Genomic DNA, 26,114 nt, shown 5'->3' on the forward strand with positions numbered 1-26,114 from the left:
TTTATTTATAATTCTTTGTAAATATTTGCATTACATTTTTTGTAAGCAATTGTTAAAGTGAACTAGTAGAATATACGACTTAATATATAAAATAGATATCATAAATATTATTTTAATATAAATCTTATTTGTTATTATGAAATCTGCATAAAATTTAAGTTATTTCATTATTTTTTATAATATCTCATCTAAACTTATCAACACTTTTCACTTTCATCATATCATACACATTAACTTCACCTATTCCTATTCCAGTTCATTTTTCTGTAACGCTGCAGCCCTGGTTTTAAGCTTAACTCAGCACGACGCATATATTGCTATGCTCTCTCACGCTCTTGCTCCCACACACAAGCTCACTCCCTCTCTTGTGCTCTGCCCGCTTGCTCTGGCTGGCTTACAAAGTAAGAACAGCTGATGCATAAGCTGCATACAAAGCACACACACACACATAGTAACAGAAACCCGCGTAGAGAGCGCCAATGCTACGCTGCACTGCTCACACACACACACACGCACGCACACAGACACCTCTAAGCAGTGGTAGCGGGAGCGTAAGTTTTGTCTACCTGTTGCAAACAAAAATCGTAACTGAGCCTCAGCGCTGTTAAAAATGTGAGTTAAGAGCCGCCTGTGCTCTGGTCTGGAGCACAGTTTAGTTGAGTTTGGCGTGTCGTCAGGTTGTGGTCGTTGCCGTTCGGAATCGAAATCGAAATCGAAGTCGAACTCGAAGTCGAACTCGGAATCGGAACGAGCTGCCCAGCGATAAACCCGTCGTCGGTATGTTACAAAGCTAAAGCTAAAAGTGAAGCTGTAGCTGTAGCTAAAGCTGAAGCTAAAGCCTCTCGCCTCGTCGATCGTGCGGAACAATCAAACCAGCAAAATAAAATTAACCAAAAAAAAAAACATTTGTTGTTTTTGTTTCAACAACTAAAAAAATGCCTAAACAGTTGAGTGTGATGGACACGCACGCATATATTTAAATAAATATTGAACACGCGTTCTGTGAAGTTCAACGAAAAGTATGCGCAAGTGCAGTACATAATATATGTATATAGAAATATACATAAAAATATATATAATTGGAAATAGGTAAGATCACACAAGATCTGCCTGGTCAGCGTAGCACATAATAACAGCTGGTTAAGCCCAATCGACACAGAGTTCCAGACACACGTAGCTGATGCGTGTATCTATTGGCAGCGACTATCTGTAGCTGTAGATGTATCTGTATCTGTATCTGTATCTGTAGACGTAGCCATAGCTGTATCTGTATCTGTATCTGTCTCTGTATCTGTGTATCTGTTGCTGTAATCGTGAGCGCGTGTCTGCAGCACGTTATGCCACTCAAGCCAAGCATAAAACTGTGCTTGTCCAGCTCTTTAAGGTGTCGGCATTTACAGAACGCTCGTTGCCAGCCAAATTTGGCTGCAATTTTTCAATTGAAATGTGAAAATGAGCTGGAAAACTGACATCAGACCCCGCCGAGTCATAAGAAAAGCAATAAAACAGAAATTGAAAGCCAATTTCAATTAAGCAATTACATGCAATAATTCAGCAGAAATACAATAAAAAATATTAAAAAGCTTAACAACAATTCAAATAAAAAAATATTGCACGTATAGTATAAATGAAAATAAAAATATAATAACAAATAAAAAATAATATACATTCAAATTGAAATATAAAATAATGAGATAATAACACTAATTAAAATGAAAATATAACAATCAATAAATCAAATATGCCTAAAAGGTTTTTGTAAATGATTACAAGCTTTAAAGATTTACAAATTCATTTCAAAATTAACAAATAATTAATTTCAATACATATATTTAAATTTATACATATAAATCAATGTGATTCAAAGACACTTAATGATAATAAATTAAAAATCCAAACTAAGATTAAAAAATATATAAATAAAAAACTATCAAAAGGAAAAAATTTAAAAATTCATATTAAAATTAGCAAAAAAAAAGTATTAAAAAAAATATAATCAAATAAAAAAATGTGAAATATATATATGTATATTTTAATGTAACTAAGATAATAATAATAAATGAAATACAAAATTTAATCAAATGAAGAAACATAAAAAATGATAAATGAATATAACTTAATGATAAATATTTGTACAAAACAAAAACTTTTAATTAAATGTAATTGAAAAGTAATTAAAATGTATATTATATTTTTTAAAAATTAATTTCAATTTGAATTAATACTAAAAAATACAAATCTATTAATTGCACCATCATAAAAAATATATAATTAAATGTGACTGAAAAGCAATTATTAGATTTAAATGCAAATATCAATTTCAACATTTTTAACGCCTCTTAATATGTGAACTGAAAAAAGTTGAAATTTAATGGCCACATTTACAGCTTGAAATTTGAATAGTTTAATGAGCACGTTAATTTGGAATTAATTAAAGCAAATACATTTATGGAAAATAATAAATAAATAACAAGTCAAAAGCAGAAAAGTTTCTATTAACTTGTATTGTGTGCTAATCAAGCTGAAAACCGAATTGAAAAAAAACTCCCACTGTTCAAAGTCAGCCAAGAGAACGGCTCAACAAGAAAAAGTGCAAGTGTGCATATTTCGAGTGGGAAAAACAGCTCTAAATATACATATATAAATATATATATATATATGTCCATATGTATTTAACTTAAATTTAGTCATTGTGTAAACAAATTCGTTTTGTATTTATCTTTTTATAGGCAACTCGAATCGCGTCGTCTCTTTTGCGTCAAAGAAAGTGAAAAGCGCGCTGCTTGGCTGTGGCACATATTTGAATAAAATTCGTCATCGATCAACGTCTCGAGCGGTAACTTTTAGGCCATGGCCAACATTTCTTTGCGGGGCAGGGGCGATGGCGGTGGCGGGGACGGGGTGCGTATACGCAATTGCAATTTGTGGCCAACGTCGGCTTCTTATCTCACAACTCATGAGCGACTGTCAAGTCAGAAACTTTTTGTTGATCTATCGCTTTGTTTAGCTGTCCTACAGCTGTCAGGCATCTTTGAGACAGGCTTATCTTTAACTGCAGAGTTTTAATGTTTATTATTTTTTGTGTAAGGGGTCAATGGTTAGTTCTGACAGAGATAGAGCAAGAGAAAGAGGGTAAGAGAGAGAAAAAGAAAGAGAACTCAAAACAATTATCTCAGATAAGTTGATGCCTTATAGCAGCTAATATGCATAGCTAACTTGGTAGTGAGCACGTACCTGCCCTTACACACACCAGCTAAAAATCTCATCAAATAAATTTATGGCCAGCTTGCAGTAAAAATTATAAAACGACACAATATTTTTAGAACTGAATAAAGGCGAAACTACAAAGAATCTGTAGAAAAGATGTTTCAGATCAGTAGGAGATCTGCAAGAAATATGTTAAACAGATTTAAGAAATCTGTTAAAGTCCTGTAAAATATATGTAGATGATCTGTTAAAGATTTGTAGAAGATATGCTTAAAGTCAGTAAAAGAACTGTTGAAAAGCTGTAAAAGATATAAGACCTGCAAAAGATCTATGGAAAATCTGTTAAAGAGCTATCAAATATCTGTTAAGTAGCTGTAGAAGATCTGCAGAGGATCTGTTAAGGATCAGTAGGAGATCTATACAAAATCTGTGTATTTTCTGTTGATCTGAAGAGCTACAAGGCGAAACAGAAGATCCATAGATCTAAGAATCTGTAAATCAATCGAAATCTAAAGAATTTTCTGACTAAAAGTGTGTCAAGAGGCAGTGGGTGGAGTTAGACGTGCTGCTAACGACTTAGTTGCTGAGAAAAGGCGTAATTAATAAGACGGCGTGACTAAATTCAAGATGCCATACTATGCTATGCTAATGCACTTGCCCACCGAGATGCCAGCCCAAGTAACCGGTTAGCTGTTACCTGTTAGTGACTATAACTATTCAAGCTGCATACACAGATACATATGTGGTCATACAGAGATACTTCGACTAGATACACTGTCACTGTCAACGGTCTCTGTTTATCAACGAAATTAACGCGGCTTAGTGAAAATTCAGACTCCTCTCTTTCCCAGCGGCATGCTGGCGATGGAACCTGTTTTTAGCAATGAATATTGACGGTCAGATAAATATGTTATGCAAATATTTGCAGCTTTTAAGGTGCTCAAAAGATACCTGACTAGGCGAGACAAAGCTATATAAATATAAATATAACTGCAGGGCAACAGGTTTACGTTACGAATTTCAATTCAATTGAATATCACAAATATTTCTAAACAGCACAACTAAACCACGTCTGATCAATTTAAGCCAGCCGCCGGCGTTCAATTAATCAAAATGGGAAAAAAAATCTCTTAGCAGAAGCAACAACTACTCATATAGAAATAATTATATATACATATATACATATATATATACATATATATACATATATATACATATATATACATATATATATAACATTTTCGACAATCTCAAGGTTTTCAACAGAAAACAGAAAATACCCAAAAAAAAAAAAACTCCATTAATGAGTTAACAGAAATGCTTACTATATACATAAGTGAGAGTGTGCGTGTGTCTGTGTATGTGTATTTGGGGGGAAATCCTGTCCCTAAGTGGTTCATTAAGTGCGGATAACAAAGCAAAGGCCAACAAGGGCCCAAGGCAAAACCACAAGTTGTGTTAAGATAAATAAAAATCTTGTAAGATTACAAAAAATCGAAATTTAACAAAATTTCACCCATAACTAAAGCGCAAAATGTGCATTAAAAATGCATGTAAAAAAAGCAAATAAAATGTAATATAAAATTTATAAATAACAAAAGAAAATACAATAAAAGACAAAGCAACAGAAAATAGCCGTCGAGTTGTTCGAAACGTGTTGGAATTTAAGCAAAGTAAATTGTTGTTGTTGTTGCTATTGTGTTGTTTTTTATTTATTTATTTATTGTAATTATTTTGTTTGCAGTGTATTTGCATGAGCTGCACTTGTGTTGGTGAATAATTTTACAGTTATATGAACGTGTGTGTCGCGCTTGTCGCTCTCACTTATTGTTTTTCAGCTGAAGAAGACGCAGTTGTCGAATTCACCTGCTTTAGTATAACAACAACAACAACAACTACAGTAACAGCAGCAGCAGCAACAAGCGACGTCAGACGCAGCCGTTAATGCGGCGACGGCGAATTCGATGCCGCTGTCAATGACGCGTAGCCGAATTAAGTTCGCCTAACTTAGCCGACTGAAAATTGGACGCAATCTAAAGTCAAGCACAACAACAACAACAACTGCAACATGACAGTGTCATATGCAGGCGAAGTGCCCAATGGCAGCAACTTTGGCTGCTTCTGGAAGATCCTATGGAAGTGAGTACAATGTCAGCCATTGAGCTAGATCTGCAACTCTAACTGGGTCGCCCAGCCTCTGGAAAGTAATATGTGGATAATTTTTAGATTAGTCATAGCCCGCCCAGTCAAACACTGTTTACCAGCGTAATTAACATCACATATGTACATATATATGTATACAGTAACTGGTCACAGTGCCCACTGTCAGCTGTTGGCTTTTTGTTGTTTTTTTTTTTTGAGCTCAACTCACATTAATTGTTTCCAAAGTGCAGTCAGTCGTAACCAGCAACCATATAGAGATTCGTCGTGGCTGCACAGTACTCGCTAGTACCATCTCTAGCTAGAAGAGAGGGTGAGACAGAGAGAGAAGAGAGCAGGCGCATAAGTCTCGTTGGAATTGAAAGTGATAGTTATATCCAACTGGAATGTTATTGGAATATTCTTCAGTACGTTTGCAACCAATCAAAAAGCAGCTCGAAGGAAACTGATAGACAGCAACAGTTAACATAATTAAATAAGGTATCTGCTAGCCTATCATTATATATAGTAATAAACTATAAAACTGGGGAATATTCAGTTGGTTTTTGTGGGTAAAACACATGAGAAAACTAAGTGCAAAAAGTCTAAAAGTCAAAAATAAAGCATTTTTATTTATGAGGCAGTTATATATTGTCTAGCTGCTAGACAAGCATCGTACATTTAAGGTAACAAACATACTCGAAATAATTAAATAAAATCTCACAATAATTTCAAAAGTATTTCTTTAGATGACTATAATGAGAAACTTTAAAAAGTGAATCGACAATGTGTAATTTCGCTAAAAATAAAACCAATTTCATTTTTTTAACTTTCTGCGAAACAATAAACATTTAAAGTCGATTTCTCTTAAATATCATGCGAAATAATTTCAGACTTAAAAATTACATAAAAAATGTTTATTAAGATACCAACAGTTAGAGCTAATGATTGCCTCTAGAACCCAACAAATCTGAGTGGACTTTAATTAGATTCACGTGTGCCTCGCGAAGACTTTGATTAGAATATAATAATATATAATATACAACAGAAGTGTGGCAGCAACCCATATATTATATTGATATAACGACCTTGATGCGGCCAGCCAGCAGCACAAAAGACCCAAAAAGTTCAGTTGCGAGTCGAAATTCCCGTTCCATTCTCGATGAGGTTATACATATCATTATGAAACAAAATAAAACAAAATATATTAATATAAATTCAGTGGAATTCAGTATTTTAACAGTAATAGTTGCAGAACTAGCGAAGCATCAAACACAAAATATCCACAAATATGAATTTGAAACTTGATATGCCCTTTAGTTGAGCTGCTTAGAAGTAGTCAGAGCTATCAGGAAGTGGATTTTAAGCAGGTGGACCCTGGCCAGTTACAACATTTTTGTGTGGGGCCATAAATTTATGCGAGCTGAATATTTAAATATTAATATTTATTTATGTTTCTATTTTTATTTACATTTCTATTTCCAATTACTCTCGTGGAACACGCTCAGATGGCGCGGCAGCGTTTACAAATTAGTCTGGCGTGAATTAATCGCCTATTTGTGTTTATATTATACCATTAATGTCATCTATCGCTTCGCCCTGACGCCGAACCAACAAGCGTGAGTTGGACTTTAAACATGAATTTCGAATGCTTTTATCATACATATATATTTAACACCGACTGCTAGGATATTCAATCGCATACGGCTGTACTTTGCCCAGCAGGGCGAGAACATACCCATGTCCTTTGTGCTGGGCTTCTATGTGAATCTGGTGGTCAAGCGCTGGTGGGAGCAGTACCGCCTACTACCCTGGCCCGATACGCTGGCTCTGTTCATCAGCGCCGCCATACCCAACTCATCGGGCGGCGTTAATGTGAGTGTGTCACGCCTTAATTGAGCGATAAGACGCCTAATCAACGCTCATTGTTTTCGCACAGAATGAAACAGGCCGTCTAATGCGTCGTAATATCATGCGCTACATGGTCTTGGCCTATGTCATTACGCTGCAACGCATATCGCTGCGCGTGAAGCGACGCTTTCCAACCACGCAGCACCTGGTCGACGCGGGTCTAATGCACGAGTCGGAGATGAAAATCTTTGAGGCGATGAATCAAAAGAGTCCCATGTCCAAGTACTGGATGCCCCTCGTCTGGGCCACCAACATTATCAATCGGGCGCGCAAGGAGGGTCTGATTGCCTCCGATCACATAGTGCAAACCATCCTCGTCGAGCTCTCGGATATCAGAAGACGTCTGGGTGGCCTGATTGGCTATGACACCGTATGCGTGCCGCTGGTCTACACACAGGTGAGCATTGAGAGTGAAAAACCAAAACAAAAAAGTGGATTTCGCAGGGGGCACCCGGATTTGAACCAGGGACCTCTCGATCTGCAGTCGAATGCTCTACCCCTGAGCTATACCCCCACGATGATATACTCGATTTCCAACAAGTATTTCAAGCTCAGCGATTCGAGTTGAGATAACAATTTTTGGAACGGATGCGCACACTTGACGTGAACCAAAAAACCAAACTCAAATGGAAAAGAAACTATGATTTTGTGACCGCAATCTTTTTCAATTTATCTCTGAACTGTAAAGTTAATTAATTTTCCCGCTTTTATAGGTAGTTACTCTGGTGCTCTATACCTATTTTATTGCCGCGCTGCTCGGGCGTCAAATGTTGCCAAATATCTTGGATCGCAGTGGCCGCGAAGATCCCGACTTGTTCTTTCCATTCTTCACAGTCTTGCAGGTGAGAAATAAAAGAGGAAAAAAAGAGCAGAGGCGAAACCCGGAATACAAAATGTATTTATTTAATTTGCACGTTCCGCTTTATTTACCATAAATCATAGACATTTTCACGTCTCGCCGCTGTGTAGCAAAAAGCTTTGCGGTTTTTGTGGATCATTAACGCAGCTGCAATCGAAACTTGAACGTAATTTGGTTGGCTCTACCTTGTCAGCGATATGACTATGATCAAAGACATCTATATCATGTGGCGATATGTGCATACCTTTACATAGCTATACCTATATCTGGTCGTGTTTTTTACCCCCTATATAATATAATTTTATAAATTTTGTTGTCGGTTTTTGCGGTTCGAGGCTCCCTTTCGCATTTGCAGGCAGATTTCAAGTGTTTTGCGTTATGTAAACGAGTCGCAGTCACGTTCGAAATAATAAATTGCCATTTTCGCTTTGTGCGAAAGGCATTTCGCGTACTCAGATAAAAATCGGCGACAAGTGTTTTAGCTTTTTCTCTCTTATTTTAACCATGTTTTAGGCGCTGCCATTAATAACTGTTAATTTTGCTAACTACAAAGTACAAAATGCGAAATGCAAAATGCGAAAACCATATACAATAGCTATACAAAACAAGTAAGAGTGCCTTAGTGGGGAGTGCACGACTAGCAGATACCCGGTATCACTATTTACAGTCATTCCAGCGTAGCATATACATATGTGCTGTACTATTGAACAGCTTCGACTCTAGGTATACTATCGGAATGCAATTTTTAAATCGTCAGACGGATATTCTGTAGAGAAACTTTACCAAAGCTCGAGTCTTTACTTTGTAAGAGAAGTCCTAAGTCTTTCATTTTATTTGGAATGGAATCTCACATAGTAACATTTGGGCTCTCTAAGTATCGATATTTATCGATAAAGACAAATGCAATAAACTTAAGTTGCGGAAAACCCAACAAGACCATATCAATTCACCTTAACATCTTGATGCCTGCCATCCGCTGCCTGCCCTGCACACATTTACACAAAAGTATTATACCCTGTTTACCTATTAAATAGATACAGGGTATGAAAAGTGAATGGAAAAGCTCTCAACGTGCCTCTCATATGAATTTATCGCTCATCAACTCACACATCAACTTAGCTTTAATTAAACTCAATTTTATGTTCATTATTTAGCCTTATTTTCATATGATCTTATCACACTTACAATTCACAGTTCGTTTTCTTCGTGGGCTGGCTAAAGGTGGCCGAGGTTCTAATCAATCCCTTTGGCGAAGATGACGATGACATTGAATTGAATTGGCTGATCGATAGACACATCAAGGTAAGATCAATAAATCGAAAAACTAGATTCGCCTATAAAGAGAATCCGATTTCTCATAGCAACTTATCGTGACAATGTTCTAGTGAATACCACACTTATAGCTTCCCCATATCTTGCTCGTTTCTAGAGCCAAGAAAAAAATACCCAGAGGTAAAAAACCGGAATCAAATTCGTGTCAACACATGTCAATTTGTTTTTAGCATGAAGTTGACAAAAGAAAAATTTGTAGTTAATAATTTGCAGTTAAAGTGACTCAAACAGCAGAAGCGACGCGAGCTCTCACATAACTTAAGCGCGATTTGCACATGTAGTACCTTCCCTAATACCCCTATATAGTACAATACGGACGTAATAAGTTAGCACCTAACGAAATAAATAGCTGAGTTCATAACTCTAGTTAACTAGGCCATATTGTTGTCATCTTTGAGTTTCCTTTTTTTTTATTTCCTATCAAATTCAGGAAGTATTTGTCCTCACTAATTGGGTTACTGTGTGAGATTTGTTTAATTATGCAGACTATTTATTTATTTGGTCAAAAGTGTTTTTTTTTTGGCCATAATGTGTGGGCTGAAAGGAAGAAGCCACTTTTGCCACGCGCTAAATACAAAAGGCGCTTAACTCTGGAATGACAGCAAAAAGCTAAATGAAGTTTCGACTCGGCTTTGATGACTTTAGAGAGTGCGCTACAGAGCGACGAATTTTTGGTAATTTATAGAATTTAATTTGGGGTATTTTATACATGTCCCAAATACACTAAGCATGTAAAAAGATTATATTGGGTTTGAGCAACTTCTGCTTTGCTATCTATCCATTAAACATGAAATATATAATAGACTTATAGAGATTTAAGCTATTTCAGTTACTCTCCTTGAAGTCGTGGCAAGTCATGAAATACTGTATCTTTTATTTGAGGATCTATTGAATTTATAGCTTCAATTTAGAATTTAGCTTCCAACACTCCTGTCTAGGCTACTAACTGTCAGTTGTTAACTGTTAACTGTTAACTACTGTTAAACTTTTTTGAATACGTTCGACAAGCAAAAACCAACTTTAGCCTCGAAAATTTTATGCTTAACGGTATAAAACTATAATCTGTAAGTTGGTTAGGCATAGTTAGAACACTTATAAACGAGAACTCTACAAAAATATTTTAGACTTAAGCTAATATCAGACTAGTGCAGGGTATGCAAAGGCCAAGTCAGCCACAGCTTTATGAATATGAAGAGCAAATCTCAAGACTCATATATGGCTTAGTTAGACAATCATAAGTAATTCACATGCCAGACTAATATGTATTTTATGACAACAAATTAACAAGTATTAGCCAGCAGCTTATGCCTGTTGAGTCAGTAGGGTATTCACGTTAGTCGACTTAAGAGCATTTTGCTACTTGAAGGTGTATTTTGTGTGTGTTTTTCGCATTGGGCTCTGAACTTGCTGCGCGGAGTTATTTTTTCTTCTCTTTTGCATGTGTACAAAGTGTATGTATGTGTGCGTGCGTGTGTGTGTGTGCATGTGCATGTGTGCATGTACGAGCAATATGTATGTGCGGCTATATCTCTGAGTTTGGGGTCTGTTGCTGGCTGCTTGCAATTATTTACAAAGCCAACGGCAGCACCAACAACAGCAGCAACAACAACCACAACAACAACACACATTGGCAAAAGTAAATTGAAAACAGGTTTTCTGTTTAAAATAAAAAAAAAAAAAACAAAACAAAACAAAAAATAAACATTGAAACCTCTTTTGTAGAGCTTTTTATCATTGAGTATTTTGTTTTGTGTTTGATGAAGTTTTTTTTCTAAGAGCAGATTTTTTGGCCTTTTACATTGAAACTGTTTTGGCCCAGAATTGGTGCGGATATGCATAAATGGGTTAATGAATAGTTAATTATTAAAGCGACAGATTTTTAATTGGCTTTCATGGCGCACACAGCCAAACGTGACACTTGACAATGAGCGAAAAGTACGACATGTGCGAAATAGAGCAGAGAAAGAGATATATCATATAAATTTATATATATATATATATATATATATATATATATATATATATATATATATACACATATATATATATATATATATATATATATACATATATTTATATATTTATTTAATAAGTTTGTGGGCAGCGCATTGCCTTATGAAACAATTAAAAGACTTGGCAACAATTTCACTTTTTCTCCACTTGTGGGGAGTGGGCCCGCTTGTCTCTGTGATGTAATTAGGTGTTTATTTGAAGTGCATGTTTCGTTCGTCTTGTGGGCAGATAGTGTCGTTGGAGTGCCGTTCATCTAAAATGGCAAGCACGTTCCACACAATGCCGCTGACCGCTCCACTTTTGTCATCAATTTTGGCACGCGCTAATTTCTATTGTCGATTTCTACAGGCCGCCTACATGATTGTCGACGAGATGCACGAGGAGCATCCGGAGCTGTTGCGCGACCAGTACTGGGAGTGTGTGGTGCCCAAGGAGCTGCCCTACACCGTTGCCTCCGAGCACTACAGACGCGATGAGCCCAAGGGCTCCGCCGAGAAGTACAAGGTGAAGAAGGAGGACGCCATGTATGCGAATATAATACCAGGCGGCGGCAAGCGCATGCTCAGCGACGATGTCTACGCGGACTATGTGAGTGTACACTGGGAGAAAGACAAGCTCCAGCTCTCTCTATATATAAATTTGTATTGACTCCGTTAGGAAAGCGTGGACACGCCCATGGTGGAGCGCCGCAAGAACAATTGGCTGGTGCGTCAGCTATCACGCATGGGCTCCATGCGCAGCCAGTCGACGGCCTACTCCTCGGGTGGCATGCCCTTTACGCGTAATCGGCTGAACTCTGTTTACTCTAGTCCCGAATCGGGCATGCCACTGTCCGTATTGCAGCAACAGCAGCTGCAGCAGCAGCAGCAGCAACAGCAGCAGCAACTGCAACAGCAACAGCAGCCTGGCGGCCTGCAGCAGCAGCAGCAGAGCAAGCCAAGTCTCTACGAGAAGTTCGTGCATCGCAAGTCGCTACGGGCCCAGCGGCAGCTGATCAAACAAAGTGAGTTCAGCATTCAAGCTCTAGAAACACCTCGCTCATAGTACTCAATTAAACAGATTCAAAGTTGAATGGCCTCAATATAAATATGGCCAAGACGCGCCCACGCATACCCACGCCGGAGGTGACAAAGGACGGCAGCACCAACACAGGTAAGCTGAGGTGGTTCGATGTATGCACTCGGTTTAGCTTTAAATGAATTGCACTCACTGTAGCCACGAGTGCCGTTATCATGGCCCCACAACAGCTGAGCACCCAAAGCACTAGCGGCATGTACCCCTCGTATAGCACCACAGCCAGCGGCACCAATTTGCACCAGGACAGCGGCCAGGTGCTGGGCACACTGCTGCTGTCGCCCATCAAAGAGATGGATAGCTCATCATCCAATAATACTCTGATTCCAGGGCATCCAGCCACAGCGGCGCTAGCTCAGGCCGTCATGCCGACTCGCTTGAAGGACGGCTACACAGCCAGCTGTAAGTTGTCCTGCACAGCCTCAAGTTAACTCATAACTGAAGCCAGCTTCTCTTTTAGCCATTCCAGCGGAGACAAATATAACCACACTCTCGTTCCCTTTCACGGTGTCCACCAGCAGCGAGTCCATGCCAACGGGCACGTTGAGCATTTTGCCGCTGACCGCCAATGCGCAGTTGCCCACCATAACGACCACAGCGAGTGGCTTCGATCCCAATGATGTGATCACCACAATACCCGTTTCCCTGTCGATACAGCGCACGCCCTCCAACCTGTCCATAGTGGAGCTGAGCGGTGTGGGCGATGGAGTGGATGCACATGCCAGCAGCGGCTCGAGCAATGGCAGTGGGGGTATCACCACAACCGCCTTGCTCTCGGTGAAGCCCCTCAATGGTCATCCCAATATATCGCGTAACAACAGCTTCAATGTCAGCCTCAATCTGCAGGATCCGAACTTTCCGCGCTCCTCAGTGCGTTCGGCGGGGCCAACGGATTCGGTAGATGCGACAGCAACAATATCTCTGCCCCGGAATAAGGATGGTTCCAGCATGACGAGTGGCATTGCCAATGCCTCGTCAGCACCCTCAACGCTGGCCAAGCGCAAGCCAGAGCCCAAGACGGGCGAGGTCTATGTCTGAGCATGGACATCACATCATTGTTATGGATAGACAGCTTTCTTGGCTAATTCTCGATGTAAGCCGATATTTCTTGAACAGAGTTGAAACTAGTTTTAAGTTAGGCTTAGGGCCACCCGGAACCATTCTACGATATTATTGTGCAAGCCCGCAAGAGAATTGTTGCATAGTCTTTAGTTATGTATAGCTTGTGTTTAAACAGAGTGCGACATATCAGTCCCTAGACATAAGTAACGCAAAAAGAAAGCACTTCCTATAAATATTCGTTGCTTCCCATACGACCTACGTTCACTGAGGCGTTATTCGTGTATATATGAATGTTACCTAATCATAGATGTAAGTTTTAACTTTTGTTTCTTTGGCGCTTGCCATGCTAGACTAGGCCTAAGATTACTTACCACTAATTCTAATGGAAATCCCTATCGTGTAGGCAGTGTATATATAAACCAACACAATATGTGATATGCGATTTGTAGGCTTAAGAGTCTTAGCATAATTATGCAATATATCGTATATAGATCAACTATATAACTGTAAATAAGTTGAAATATAAATAAAAATCTAGATTCAATAAAACTGCCTAATGTACTAAGGGCCATGGTCATTTATCACGAATATCTCAATAAATTTAGGTCGTTTGAGATTGTTTTACAGAAATTGAATAAATAATTTTAACCAATGCTAAATAATAAATACTTGCCGCGATGCTCTTCACTTTAAGGTGGAAACAGTTGAGGTCGTTAAGAACTGTCCATATAAGATCTCTAAGATATAAGATATAAGAGCGCCAATATAAGAGCTGGATCACTAAGACAGAAGCGTCTCTTTGCAGGTTCAATTGAAGCTCTTTCGAGTAAGATCAATTAAGATCGGGAAACATAGCACAACGCACTGAAACTTAAATGGACAGCGCTCAGACGATCTGCAGTCAGTCGCGCTATAGCGATCGAGTGTAACGATCGATAAGTTGACAGCCCCAAAGTGGACCATAAAATACGAATAAATAAACAAGAAAGGATAAAGTGCTAAAGGTGAATATGCGTATGAGGACATGTGAACCGAACCAGTGAAGATCACAGAGATCGGCAGCCAATGGGAACTTTTTCCATAAATATATATAGAATTTAGATTCTGCAAGAATCTATGGAAATATTTTTTAGCAACTAATATATGGCACCTCACTTGTTAACCTCGGAGGTCAATAGCAGAGCAGGCGACAAACTTGCAATGCGAGTTGGAATCATTCGTGAATTGCCGTCTAATTGAATTAACCTTTTTGGCGTCTGTTCGTCTCTCTATGTGCTCTTGTTGTTGCTGCTGTTGTTGTTGTTGTTGTTGTTGTTGTTGTTGTTGTTATTGTTGTTGTTGTTGTAGTGCGTGCAATAAAATCTTGCTACTCAAATCGATGGCCCATTGAATACTAATGGCACTTTGAATTGTCCAACTGTCAGTTACAGTCGTAGCATGGATCGGGATCGCGACGAGGCATCCATCACGACCAGCGATGCAAAGTCTGGGGAAGAAATACCAGTGGCCGCTGGCCTGGAGCCCACCGAGCCGATTAGCTTCTGGCAACTGTTTCGCTTTTCCACATATTGCGAACTCTTTTGGCTCTTCATTGGCTTCTTCATGTGCTGCATCAAAGCGCTGACGTTGCCCGCTGTGGTCATTGTCTACAGTGAATTTACGGCCATGTTGGTGGATCGTGCCATGCAAGTGGGCACCAGCTCAACGGTGCATGCGCTGCCCATTTTCGGGGGCGGCAAGAAGTTGTGAGTACCGAGGAGTCAACTGGAGTTAGATATGCAAGATATATATGATTTGTTAACCTGCAGAACCAATGCCACGCGCGAGGAGAATAATGATGCTTTGTATGATGACTCGATATCGTACGGCATTCTTCTCACTATAGTCTCGCTGATCATGTTCATATCGGGCATATTTTCTGTGGATATATTCAATTTTGTTGCCCTGCGGCAAGTGACGCGCATGCGCATCAAGCTCTTCGAGTCGGTGATGCGCCAGGACATTGGCTGGCACGACCTGGCTACCAAGCAGAACTTTGCCCAGAGCATGACAGAGTAGGTATTGGCGAAAGGTTGCGTAGGTGCTCTATACTCTTATCTCACTACTTCTTAGCGACATTGAGAAAATACGCGACGGCATCTCGGAGAAAGTGGGTCACTTTCTCTATTTGGTTGTGGGCTTCATTATAACTGTGGGCATATCCTTTGGCTATGGCTGGAAGCTGACGCTGGCCGTGAGCTGCTATATACCACTTGTCATCGCAGTCAACTACTACGTGGGCAAGGTGAGTGCATGGAACCTTACCCACCTCCAACTCTACAGCTTCCCTTACGCACAGACCCAAGGCAAGCTGACGGCACGCGAACAGGAGTCCTATGCAGGAGCAGGCAATCTGGCAGAGGAGATCCTTGGTGCCGTGCGCACAGTTGTCTCCTTTGGTGGCGAGAAGCAAGAGGTGGAGCGTTTTGAGAACTTCCTGGTGCCCGCCCGCAAGGCCAGTCAATGGAAGGGCGCCTTCTCTGGCCTGAGCGATGCGATTCTGAAGTCCATGCTCTTTCTGTCCTGTGCGGGCGCCTTCTGGTATGGCGTGAATCTTATCATAGACGATCGCTACGTGGAAGATAAGGAATACACGCCAGCTATTCTAATGATTGTAGGCTTGGCCTGGATTAATTGTAGAGAATTCCCACTCAACTTCCAATATTTCCACAGGCCTTCTTCGGCATCATTGTGGGCGCAGATAATATAGCCCGCACGGCGCCATTCCTCGAGTCGTTTGCCACGGCGCGAGGCTGTGCAACGAATTTGTTTAAGGTCTTCGATCTGCCCTCGAAAATCGATCCCTTGTCTACGGATGGCAAACTTTTGAACTATGGCCTGCGCGGCGATATTGAGTTCCAGGATGTCTTCTTTCGCTATCCTTCGCGGCCAGAGATTATTGTGCATCGCGGCTTGAATATCAAGATCAGATCGGGTCAAACTGTGGCTCTAGTGGGTCCCTCGGGCTGTGGAAAGTCCACGTGTATACAGCTCCTGCAACGTTTCTACGATCCCGTTTTTGGCGCTGTGCTCCTGGACGAGCTGGACATACGCAAATATAATATACAATGGTTGCGCTCCAACATTGCTGTGGTGGGACAGGAACCGGTGCTCTTCATGGGCACCATAGGTAAACTGCCATGTGCCCAGATATAGCCGTATACTAATCTGATCTCTCGCTAGCCCAAAACATTAGCTACGGCAAGCCAAATGCCACACAGAAGGAAATCGAAGCAGCGGCCACGCAAGCAGGTGCTCATGACTTCATTAGCCAGCTACCAGAGGTGAGTGAGGAGGAGAGAGTTTGATCCTTGCTGATCTTTAGTCAATCTACCTATAGAGCTATCGCACTATGATTGGGGAGCATGGCTCGCAGCTGTCTGGTGGTCAAAAGCAACGCATTGCCATTGCTCGCGCTCTGATACAGAATCCCAAGATCCTATTGCTCGATGGTAAAGAAAACTGTCAATTCTAGTGTGTTTCCGATATAAGTTCTGCTTTCAATATAGAGGCCACCTCGGCCTTGGACTATAACTCCGAGAAACTGGTGCAGCAAGCTTTGGATTTGGCCAGCAAAGGACGCACCACAATTGTGGTGTCCCATCGACTTTCAGCTATTCGTGGTGCAGATAAAATAGTCTTCATTAATGAGGGCAAAGTATTGGAGGAGGGCTCACATGATGATCTGATGGCATTGGAGGGCGCCTACTACAACATGGTCAAAGCGGGTGACTTCAACATGCCCGAGGAGCAAGAAAACGAAGAGAACATAGATGAGGCCAAGCGTGAGTCAAGAATGTCCCAAATCAACAATTCTCTGAAGCCAACTTCATTTGCAGGCAAGAGCATAGCGTTGTACGAAAAATCCTTTGAAACTAGTCCGCTCAACTTTGAGAAGAATCAAAAGAACAGCGTGCAGTTCGATGAGCCGATCGTGAAGTTTATCAAGGAGAGTAATAAGGAAAAGCAGATTGTGCCAGCGGAGAAGCCACAATTCTTCAAGATCTTTGCGAGAATTATAGGCCTGGCACGCCCCGAATGGTGTTACCTGATACTGGGCGGCATTTCGGCTGTGGCTGTGGGCTGCCTCTATCCGGCATTCTCCATCATCTTTGGCGAATTCTACGGGGCACTTGCCGAGCGGGAGGAGGAGGTGGCGCTCAGTCGCACTGCTGTGCTGTCCTGGGCCTGTTTGGGCATTGCTGTGATCACCGGCTTGATCTGCTTTCTGCAAACGTATCTCTTTAACTATGCTGGCATCTGGCTGACGACACGTATGCGAGCCATGACGTTTAAGGCGATGCTCAGTCAAGAAATCGGGTGGTTCGATCAGGAACAGAGCTCAGTGGGCGCGCTCTCAGCGCGATTGTCTGGCGAGGCAGCCGGGGTGCAGGGTGCCATTGGCTATCCACTGAGCGGAATGATTCAAGCTCTATCGAATTTCATATCAGGCATATCGGTCTCCATGTACTATAATTGGAAGCTGGCGTTGCTGTGTCTGGCCAACTGCCCCATTATTGTTGGTTCGGTCATACTAGAGGCGAAGTGAGTAAATTATTAGGTGCGCAACACTCTCTTCGAATACTCTATGTGAACTTCAATTTTGTAGAATGATGTCCAACGCATTGATTAGAGAGAAGCAAGTCTTAGAGGAGGCCTCCCGCATTGCCACCGAGTCCATTACCAATGTGCGCACCATCGCAGGCCTGCGCCGCGAGGCTGAGGTCATTAAGCAATACACGGAAGAGATTCAGCGTGTGGAGATTCTCATTCGACAGAAGCTACGCTGGCGTGGAGTCCTCAACTCCACCATGCAGGCCTCGGCCTTCTTTGCCTATGCCGTGGCGCTCTGCTATGGCGGCGTTCTGGTCTCTGAGGGTCAAGTGCCCTTCCAGGACATTATCAAGTGAGTTGAGTGTTAGCTCTAGCCTGATTTTCTATTTATCTATCTTTGTGAAAAGGGTATCCGAGACACTGCTCTATGGCTCCATGATGTTGGCCCAATCGCTGGCCTTCACGCCTGCCTTTACTGCTGCCTTGGTCGGTGGCCATCGTCTATTCCAAATTCTTGATCGCAAGCCGCGCATTGTCTCGCCCATGGGCACTATTAAGAATACGTTGGCCAAGCAGCTGAATCTCTTTGAGGGCGTGCGATATCGCGACATCGAATTCCGTTACCCAACGCGTCCGGATGATAAGATTCTGAATGGCCTGGACTTGGAGGTGCTCCAAGGTCAAACGGTGGCCTTGGTGGGACATTCCGGCTGTGGCAAGTCCACATGCGTGCAGCTGCTGCAACGTTTCTACGATCCGGATGAGGGCACCATAGTAAGCCACTAGCTGGGACATATCATCAGTTATTCTTTCTACATTTCCTATGCCCACAGTACATTGATCAAGATGACATTCAGCATGATCTTACACTGGATGGCGTGCGCCGTAAGCTGGGCATTGTCTCGCAGGAGCCAATGCTCTTTGAACGCACCATTGCCGAGAACATTGCCTTCGGAGACAATCGTCGCTCTGTGCCCATGGCTGAGATAATTGCAGCTGCCAAGAGTGCCAATGCCCATAGCTTCATCATCTCATTGCCCAATGGCTATGAGACGCGCATGGGAGCACGAGGCACGCAGCTATCCGGTGGCCAGAAGCAACGCGTGGCCATCGCACGTGCTTTGGTAAGGAATCCCAAGATCCTTTTGCTAGACGAGGCTACCTCAGCTCTGGACATGCAAAGCGAAAGGGTAAGCTCTCCTCGAATTATTTCACTACATTATTTCCTAACTCTCCACTTGTCCTGCAGTTGGTACAGCAAGCTTTGGACTCCGCCTGCTCTGGACGCACCTGCATTGTGATTGCCCATCGCCTCTCGACGATTCAAAATGCCGATGTCATTTGTGTGGTTCAAGGCGGCAGAATTGTGGAGCATGGCACCCATTTACAGCTAATTGCTCAACGCGGCATCTATGCCAAGCTGCATAGGACCCAGAAGGACCATTGAGATTTGAATAGCTCTTCTATTTTGAGATTTTTTAATTATTTCTATTCTACTAACTATTATTCAATAAACTTTCTTATAATTTTCAAAATTGTATTATTTCATAGCAGTTGAAGTACAACAACACCTGTAGTAGAGTTTGATGGTTCTTGAGGTATCAGACTTTCTCGCTTTAATGCTACCATTCCATTATTTGAGAATTTATGTTTGTCTTGTCTTCATAAAGTTTAAAATTAAGTCAAACTAGTTACCATTACACACACATATGCAGATAGTATAGAGTAGCAGCCAAGTGCAACCGAGTAAGGAATAGTAAGAGAGTAAGGAGTACGCAATAGCCACACACAGCAGTGCACGAGAGAGCCAACAACACTGATCGGATTTGGTACTCACCACTAGCAGAAGCGCATGCATACCAGCGGCAACAAGTGAGAGCCGCTACTCACCACTAGCCTTAAAGGCTACAAGACTAAGGAGAGCCAATATTCACCACTTCCAGAAACGCATGCACCTCGTCGATAATGTACGAAAAAACGACCTACTCACCACAAGCAGCACAACATGTACACATTCCATCAACAGCTGAAGCAGCTGCATGTTAACTTAACAGTGTATGTTAACTTAACAGTAGGACATTTACTTAAAATTCAAGCTATTTCGCCTCTATTCCCTCATTTTACAATCAATAAATAATGTATGAAAAAAACTTAATTTTAAGTTAAAGTTAGCTGATAAAAGTCTCAGCTTGAAGATCAGATCGAGTATCTGAATTCTAGTCTGCAGTATTTTCTCTAATTATGCTCACTTATTAACTGACACTTACTATTTAAAATTGTTACACTGAAACCCTACACACTTCTTCCGCCTTTGATAAACTCAAGTAGCTCGTCTGATCCCACGTTTGTAACATTATAACCTTTGTTTATCAGGCAGTGTGCTTGATAAAATTCTACGCATCTAAAAATTCACTTTACATACCATTTAAGATCTCGCTCTGCTGTAGATAAAGCTTAATCTTTATGCCAACTGTTATACAAAAGACAATTAGATGTCAATGCCGTGATAATTGAGATTATATGTTAATATCAGAATAACAAACATTGATAAGGCTTTGCCAAGCATTTATCGAATACCCAGAGATAGCCCTTTAGAAGGGGTCTAAATAATGCTCTGATGACCTAATAGTGACATATTTTACAACAACTATGCGCACCTTATCGACCGAGCATTGCAAATTTTGTAGACATTCTGAACCTTGAGAAAATCAATTCAATTGAATTTTATTAAAAATAAAATAAGAGAAATTTCAAAAGCTGCGAGCGTAGAAATGCATTTTCACTCAAAACTTGTGCGCTCTTTCAGCCATTTGAACATTAATAGAAACGAAATTGATAAAAGACGAACCCTCAGTAGCCAAATCAACAGTTCGACTTCGCTTTTCAAACGAATCGGTACAGCGCGCAAGAACCCGAAAGAAATCGAGTCACGGCAAAACAGAAAAAAGAATCTGACTGCGTTATGCCAAGAGAAAACCGAGCAGCCGAGAGTAAACAGATCTAGCGAGCTGCCGGGTCGCCCCCAGTGTCCACCTGCTCGCTAACTATTAATTGACCCCGAGGGTAAATGTTTATAGGCGAATAGTTAGCTGCCTTTAACTACGTCAATGGCCGAGCCTAACACGCAGAATGGCGATGCTGACGCCGCTAGCCAGGCGGAAGCGAAACAAATTAAGCAAACGAAACAGCCCCAAATGGAAACTGTCAACTATCATCAGCTCTTTCGCTATGCTCGCGGCATAGACTATCTGTTGCTCCTCTGCGCTCTGATAGCAGCTCTCCTGCATGCTCTCGTCTTTCCCATTGCCATCATAGTCTATAGCGAGCTGGTGGCCATGTTCATTGATCGTAGCCTGGGCGTGGGAACCAGCTCGGGCACCAAGGCTCTGCCTGTGTTTGGTGGCGGCAAGCAGCTGTGAGTCTAGCTCCCAATGCACCTGAGTCCTCTCTAAGTTCTCCATTACTTATAGCACCAATGCCAGCTATGAAGAAAACATGCAGGAGCTGCGCAAAGATAGCGTCGCATTTGGCATAATCATGACCCTTGACTCGCTTCTAATGCTTTTTTCCGGCATGACCTTTGTGAACATATTCAATCATCTGGCACTCAAGCTGACGGTAAACATGCGCCGGGAGTTCTTCAAGGCGACGGTCAGGCAGGAGATCGGCTGGCACGACATGGCCAAGGATCAAAACTTTGCTGTGCGCATAACCGAGTAGGTAGAGGTGTCGCTTGGCGAAGAGAGGACCTTCATCTAACCAATTTACTTACAGTAATATGGAAAAGATACGCACAGGCATGGCTGAGAATCTGGGCCACTTTGTAACCATCATATGCGACGTGGCCATAAGTGTCATCATATCCTTTGTCTACGGCTGGAAATTGGCCTTGGCCATGTTCTTCTACATACCCCTGACCATGGTGGTAAATGCAGTTGTTGCTCACGTAAGTTCCTGCTGTCAGCTATATAGAGCTTCTAATGAATCCCCTCTCAGTATCAGAGCAAGCTAACAGCCCGCGAGCAGAGCTCTTATGTGCGCGCCAGCTCTGTTGTGGAGGAAGTAATTGGAGCTATACGCACTGTGGTAGCATTTGGGGGCGAGCAGTCCGAGTCGACACGCTATGATACGCTACTCAAGCCTGCTGTTAAGGCTGGCAAATGGAAGGGCGCCTTCTCCGGTCTCAGCGATACGGTCATGAAGGCCATGATGTTCATAGTGGGCGCTGGCGCCTTTTGGTATGGCGCCAATCTGATTCTGCACGATCGTGCCAGCGACATACGTATCGAGGATCGCAAGTATACGCCTGCGATCGTCATGATTGTGATTTCGGGCATAATCGTGGGCGCCAATCAACTGTCTCGAACGTCGCCCTTTCTGGAGACCTTTGCCATGGCTCGCGGATCGGCGAGCGCCATTTATGATGTTATCGATCGTGTGTCTGTTATCGATCCGCTCTCCAAGGCGGGCAAAATACTCAACTATGGCCTGAAGGGCAACATCGAGTTTCGTGATGTGTTCTTCCAGTATCCCGCACGAAAGGATATTATTGTGCTGAGGGGACTCAATGTGACCGTCAAGGAAGGCCAAACTGTGGCTTTGGTTGGCTCCTCGGGCTGCGGCAAATCAACCTGTGTGCAGCTGTTGCAACGCTTCTACGACCCAGTATTTGGACAAGTGCTCTTGGATGGCGAGGATGTGCGGAAATACAATCTAAACTGGCTGCGCTCTAATATAGCTGTGGTTGGTCAAGAGCCTGTGCTGTTCCAGGGCACCATTGGTGGGTTTACTGATACAGTAAACTGTAAAGAAAATCTTAAAGCAAAATTTGATTTATATTCAGCTGAAAACATACGCCATGGCAAGCCGCTGGCTACCCAAAAGGAAGTCGAAGATGCTGCCAAAGCCGCCAATGCTCACGAGTTCATCATTGCGCTGGATAATGTGAGATCTCTCAAGGAAGTCATATACAATATCTAAGCTTCTCTCTCCGCCAGGGCTATGACACACACATTAGCGAGAAGGGTGTTCAGCTCTCCGGCGGACAGCGTCAACGCATTGCCATAGCCAGAGCTCTTATACAGAGTCCCAAGATACTACTTCTGGATGGTAAGTCTGCGATCGTACTTCCCTTGAATTATTAACCACAGTAAACGCTGCATACAGAGGCCACCTCCGCTTTGGATTATCACTCCGAGAAACTGGTGCAGGCCGCCTTGGACAAGGCCTGCAAAGGACGCACCACGCTAGTTGTGTCGCATCGCTTATCCGCGATCAGGCACGCTGATCAAATAGTTTACATCGAGAACGGCAAGGCTGTTGAGCAGGGCACTCATGAGGATCTGATGAAGCTGCAGGGCTTTTACCACAAAATGGTCGCAGCTCATGAATATGACGATAAGGCTGATGAGCTACTCAATGATTGCGAGGAGCTGCCTAAGGAGCGCAAACAATCCAAGGATGTGGAACAGTTGCATAGAAACTCTCTGAAATCCCTAGATAAGAACTCGGAGTTCCAAATGAAGGGTTTGAATCCACTTAAGAAGCAAACAGTTGAAGAGCTAGAGAAGGCTACAAATGCCAAAAAAATCAGCTACCCGCGCACATTCTTCCGAGTCCTGGCCACAGCGCGCCCAGAGTGGGGCTTCCTCATCATTGGCACAATATGCGCAGGACTCTATGGTTGTGCCATGCCAGCCTTCTCCATTGTGCTGGCCGAGCTGTATGCCTCACTGGCCGAGCCCACAGACGAAGCGGTGCTGGAGCACAGCTCGTCCATGTCCATCATCACCGTTGTGATTGGCATCTGTGTGGGCATCTTCTGCTTCGTGCAAACCTTTTTCTATAATCTAGCCGGCGTGTGGCTAACCTCGCGCATGCGGTAAGTCGAGAGAGAGAGAGAGAGAGAGAGTCTGATGCCTGCTCAAACATCTAATCTACTTCTTAGCTCCAAGACGTTTAGCTCCATTATGAAACAGGAAATGGGCTGGTTTGATGAGAAGGAGAACAGTGTCGGCGCACTGTCCGCTCGCCTGTCGGGCGATGCAGCCAGTGTCCAAGGCGCAATCGGGTTTCCCCTCAGCAACATAATTCAAGCTCTCACCAACTTTGTCTGCAGCTTTTCCATTGCCTTCTCCTATTCGTGGGAGCTGGCGCTTGTCTGCCTAAGTACAGCTCCATTCATGGTGGGCTCCATCATCTTTGAGGCCCGGTTCAGTGAAAAGTCCGCGCTGAAGGAGAAGAATGTGCTAGAGGAGACGAGTCGCATAGCCACAGAAACCATTGCACAGATACGAACTGTGGCCGCGCTGCGCAGAGAGGAGGAACTGATCAAGGTCTATGATGCGGAAGTGGAACGATATCGCCTACAAATAAAAAGCCGCTTGAAGTGGCGGGGCCTGGTCAATGCCATGGGCATGACTCTCATGTTCTTTGGCTACGCTGTCACCTTGACCTATGGCGGCTTTATGTGTGCCGAAGGCAGAATCAAATTTGAGGTTATTATGAAGTAAGTTAATGCAAATAGAAGCCCAGCGCCGTCTTTAATCGAATCTCTCAACTAGAATTGCCAACACGATGCTCTACGGTCTGTTCATCTTGGCTCAGTCCTTGGCCTTCACGCCAGCCTTCAATGCGGCGCTGCTTTCGGCCACGCGCATGTTCGAGATTATAGATCGTCCGCCTCTCATACAGTCTCCAAGTGTGATCGATCAGAATGGCAATGGCAAGATCTGCAAGACGAACGTTGTTGAGCAGGGCGTTAGCTATCGTGGCATCAACTTTGCCTATCCATCACGACCTGACAACTCGGTGCTGCAGGACTTCAATCTGGACGTGCTGCAGGGCCAAACAGTTGCGCTGGTTGGTGCCTCCGGCTCCGGCAAATCCACCTGCGTTCAGCTGCTGATGCGCTACTATGACCCGGATGAGGGCAAGATTGTAAGTCAGCTCCAGCTCTTCAGCAATTATTCGATACATTTCGATTTCTGCTGCAGCTCATTGATCAGGAGTGCATACATCAGGACATGAAGCTAAAGACCTTGCGTCGTCGCCTGGGCATAGTCTCGCAGGAGCCGTCGCTCTTTGAGAAAACAATCGCTGAGAATATCAGCTATGGCGACACCTCGCGCAGCGTACCCATGCAGCAGATTATTGACGCAGCCAAGATGGCGAATGCCCATGATTTCATAATGACACTGCCCGCCCAATACGAGACCATGTTGGGCTCTAAAGGCACCCAGCTGTCGGGTGGACAAAAGCAGCGCATTGCCATTGCCCGCGCCATGGTGAGAAATCCCAAGATTCTGCTGCTGGACGAAGCGACGTCGGCTTTGGATATGCAAAGTGAAAGGGTGAGCGCAGCACGTGAAATTCTCGCATTTCAATCACAATTTGCAAGCTGCAAACTCGTTTTCCAGGTGGTGCAACAGGCTCTGGACTCCGCCTGCTCGGGTCGCACCTGCATTGTGATTGCCCATCGCCTGTCCACGGTGCAGAATGCCAATATCATCTGCGTCATACAGGCCGGACGCATCATAGAGCAGGGTACACACGCACAGCTGCTGGCCAAGAATGGCATCTACGCCAAGCTGTATCGCAGTCAATCCAAGTCCAAATAATGCACACAACTATGCAACAATAAAGCTGAAAGCAACTCTTTAGTTTAGCCAAGACACCAACCACACAGCCCACAAAAGTATGCTACGAATATTTCAAGCAACTATAAATAGAAATAGCCCCAAATCTGTATACGTAAAGCGGCCAAACTTGATTTGTGGGTGGTAGAGCGAGGGGATTTTGGAAGTATTTTGATATGTTTTTAATGGGGCTATAAAGAAACATTCACTTCGTTGATTTGGAATTAACCAACTACAATTCTTAATATACACCGAAACCAAAATGTTATCTTTAGGAAACACATTGA

The 26,114-nt window shown here is 42.7% G+C and overlaps 3 protein-coding genes and 1 non-coding gene across 9 annotated transcripts; 3 read left to right on the forward strand and 1 right to left on the reverse strand.

Annotated features, from left to right (window-relative positions):
• Positions 1 to 633: 633 nt before the first annotated feature.
• On the forward strand, positions 634 to 14,123 carry LOC111592315 (bestrophin homolog 14). 5 transcript variants are annotated; one of them, XM_030223360.1, is made up of 13 exons: positions 634 to 777; positions 2,730 to 2,836; positions 5,046 to 5,346; positions 6,855 to 6,965; positions 7,035 to 7,221; positions 7,286 to 7,654; positions 7,971 to 8,099; positions 9,311 to 9,418; positions 11,810 to 12,049; positions 12,119 to 12,464; positions 12,521 to 12,613; positions 12,677 to 12,937; positions 12,996 to 14,119. In XM_030223360.1, exons 3-13 carry the CDS (start codon positions 5,276 to 5,278, stop codon positions 13,571 to 13,573), a joined length of 2,493 nt encoding a protein of 830 aa, XP_030079220.1. In that variant the 5' UTR covers positions 634 to 777; positions 2,730 to 2,836; positions 5,046 to 5,275; the 3' UTR covers positions 13,574 to 14,119. The 5 variants fall into 5 exon arrangements, with proteins under 5 accessions (XP_030079220.1, XP_030079224.1, XP_030079218.1 ...); XM_030223364.1 differs by lacking the exon at positions 2,730 to 2,836 and having other exon boundaries at positions 12,866 to 12,937; positions 12,996 to 14,123; XM_030223358.1 differs by lacking the exon at positions 2,730 to 2,836.
• Trnac-gca lies at positions 7,700 to 7,771 on the reverse strand. The gene has a single exon. It is a non-coding gene; the product is annotated as a tRNA-Cys (tRNA).
• A 389-nt stretch (positions 14,124 to 14,512) lies between the features above and the next one.
• Positions 14,513 to 19,637, forward strand: LOC111598068 (multidrug resistance protein homolog 65). 2 transcript variants are annotated; one of them, XM_023313102.2, is made up of 14 exons: positions 14,513 to 14,601; positions 15,022 to 15,342; positions 15,406 to 15,651; positions 15,710 to 15,881; positions 15,936 to 16,250; positions 16,310 to 16,766; positions 16,820 to 16,920; positions 16,977 to 17,088; positions 17,146 to 17,421; positions 17,476 to 18,181; positions 18,246 to 18,542; positions 18,598 to 18,964; positions 19,024 to 19,380; positions 19,440 to 19,637. In XM_023313102.2, the coding sequence occupies exons 2-14, from the start codon at positions 15,035 to 15,037 to the stop codon at positions 19,635 to 19,637; spliced, it is 3,912 nt and encodes a 1,303-aa protein (XP_023168870.2). In that variant the 5' UTR covers positions 14,513 to 14,601; positions 15,022 to 15,034. The 2 variants fall into 2 exon arrangements, with proteins under 2 accessions (XP_023168870.2, XP_030080878.1); XM_030225018.1 differs by having other exon boundaries at positions 15,028 to 15,342.
• Positions 19,638 to 21,070: 1,433 nt separating this feature from the next.
• LOC111598067 (multidrug resistance protein homolog 65) lies at positions 21,071 to 26,037 on the forward strand. Its single transcript, XM_023313101.2, has 11 exons — positions 21,071 to 21,605; positions 21,661 to 21,906; positions 21,965 to 22,136; positions 22,187 to 22,970; positions 23,034 to 23,134; positions 23,188 to 23,299; positions 23,357 to 24,071; positions 24,138 to 24,698; positions 24,754 to 25,129; positions 25,186 to 25,542; positions 25,609 to 26,037. Exons 1-11 carry the CDS (start codon positions 21,298 to 21,300, stop codon positions 25,807 to 25,809), a joined length of 3,933 nt encoding a protein of 1,310 aa, XP_023168869.2. The 5' UTR covers positions 21,071 to 21,297; the 3' UTR covers positions 25,810 to 26,037.
• The last annotated feature ends 77 nt before the right edge of the window (positions 26,038 to 26,114 follow it).

Source organism: Drosophila hydei, unplaced genomic scaffold (assembly GCF_003285905.1).
Source record: "Drosophila hydei strain 15085-1641.00,03,60 unplaced genomic scaffold, DhydRS2 tig00000001-arrow-pilon, whole genome shotgun sequence".
NCBI classification, from domain to species: domain Eukaryota; kingdom Metazoa; phylum Arthropoda; class Insecta; order Diptera; family Drosophilidae; genus Drosophila; species Drosophila hydei.

Excerpts from the sequence above, each read along its gene's own strand:
- LOC111592315 (XM_030223360.1), top strand. The coding sequence starts at position 5,276 with ATGACAGTGTCATATGCAGGCGAAGTGCCCAATGGCAGCAACTTTGGC. Across the intron at positions 6,966-7,034 it reads CTGACGCCGAACCAACAAGC|GATATTCAATCGCATACGGC; the intron begins GTGAGTTGGACT and ends ACCGACTGCTAG. Across the intron at positions 7,655-7,970 it reads TGCCGCTGGTCTACACACAG|GTAGTTACTCTGGTGCTCTA; the intron begins GTGAGCATTGAG and ends CCGCTTTTATAG.
- LOC111598068 (XM_023313102.2), top strand. The coding sequence starts at position 15,035 with ATGGATCGGGATCGCGACGAGGCATCCATCACGACCAGCGATGCAAAG. Across the intron at positions 16,767-16,819 it reads GCTCTTCATGGGCACCATAG|CCCAAAACATTAGCTACGGC; the intron begins GTAAACTGCCAT and ends ATCTCTCGCTAG. Across the intron at positions 18,543-18,597 it reads CCCTTCCAGGACATTATCAA|GGTATCCGAGACACTGCTCT; the intron begins GTGAGTTGAGTG and ends CTTTGTGAAAAG.
- LOC111598067 (XM_023313101.2), top strand. The coding sequence starts at position 21,298 with ATGGCCGAGCCTAACACGCAGAATGGCGATGCTGACGCCGCTAGCCAG. Across the intron at positions 22,137-22,186 it reads TAAATGCAGTTGTTGCTCAC|TATCAGAGCAAGCTAACAGC; the intron begins GTAAGTTCCTGC and ends ATCCCCTCTCAG. Across the intron at positions 24,072-24,137 it reads TGGCTAACCTCGCGCATGCG|CTCCAAGACGTTTAGCTCCA; the intron begins GTAAGTCGAGAG and ends TCTACTTCTTAG.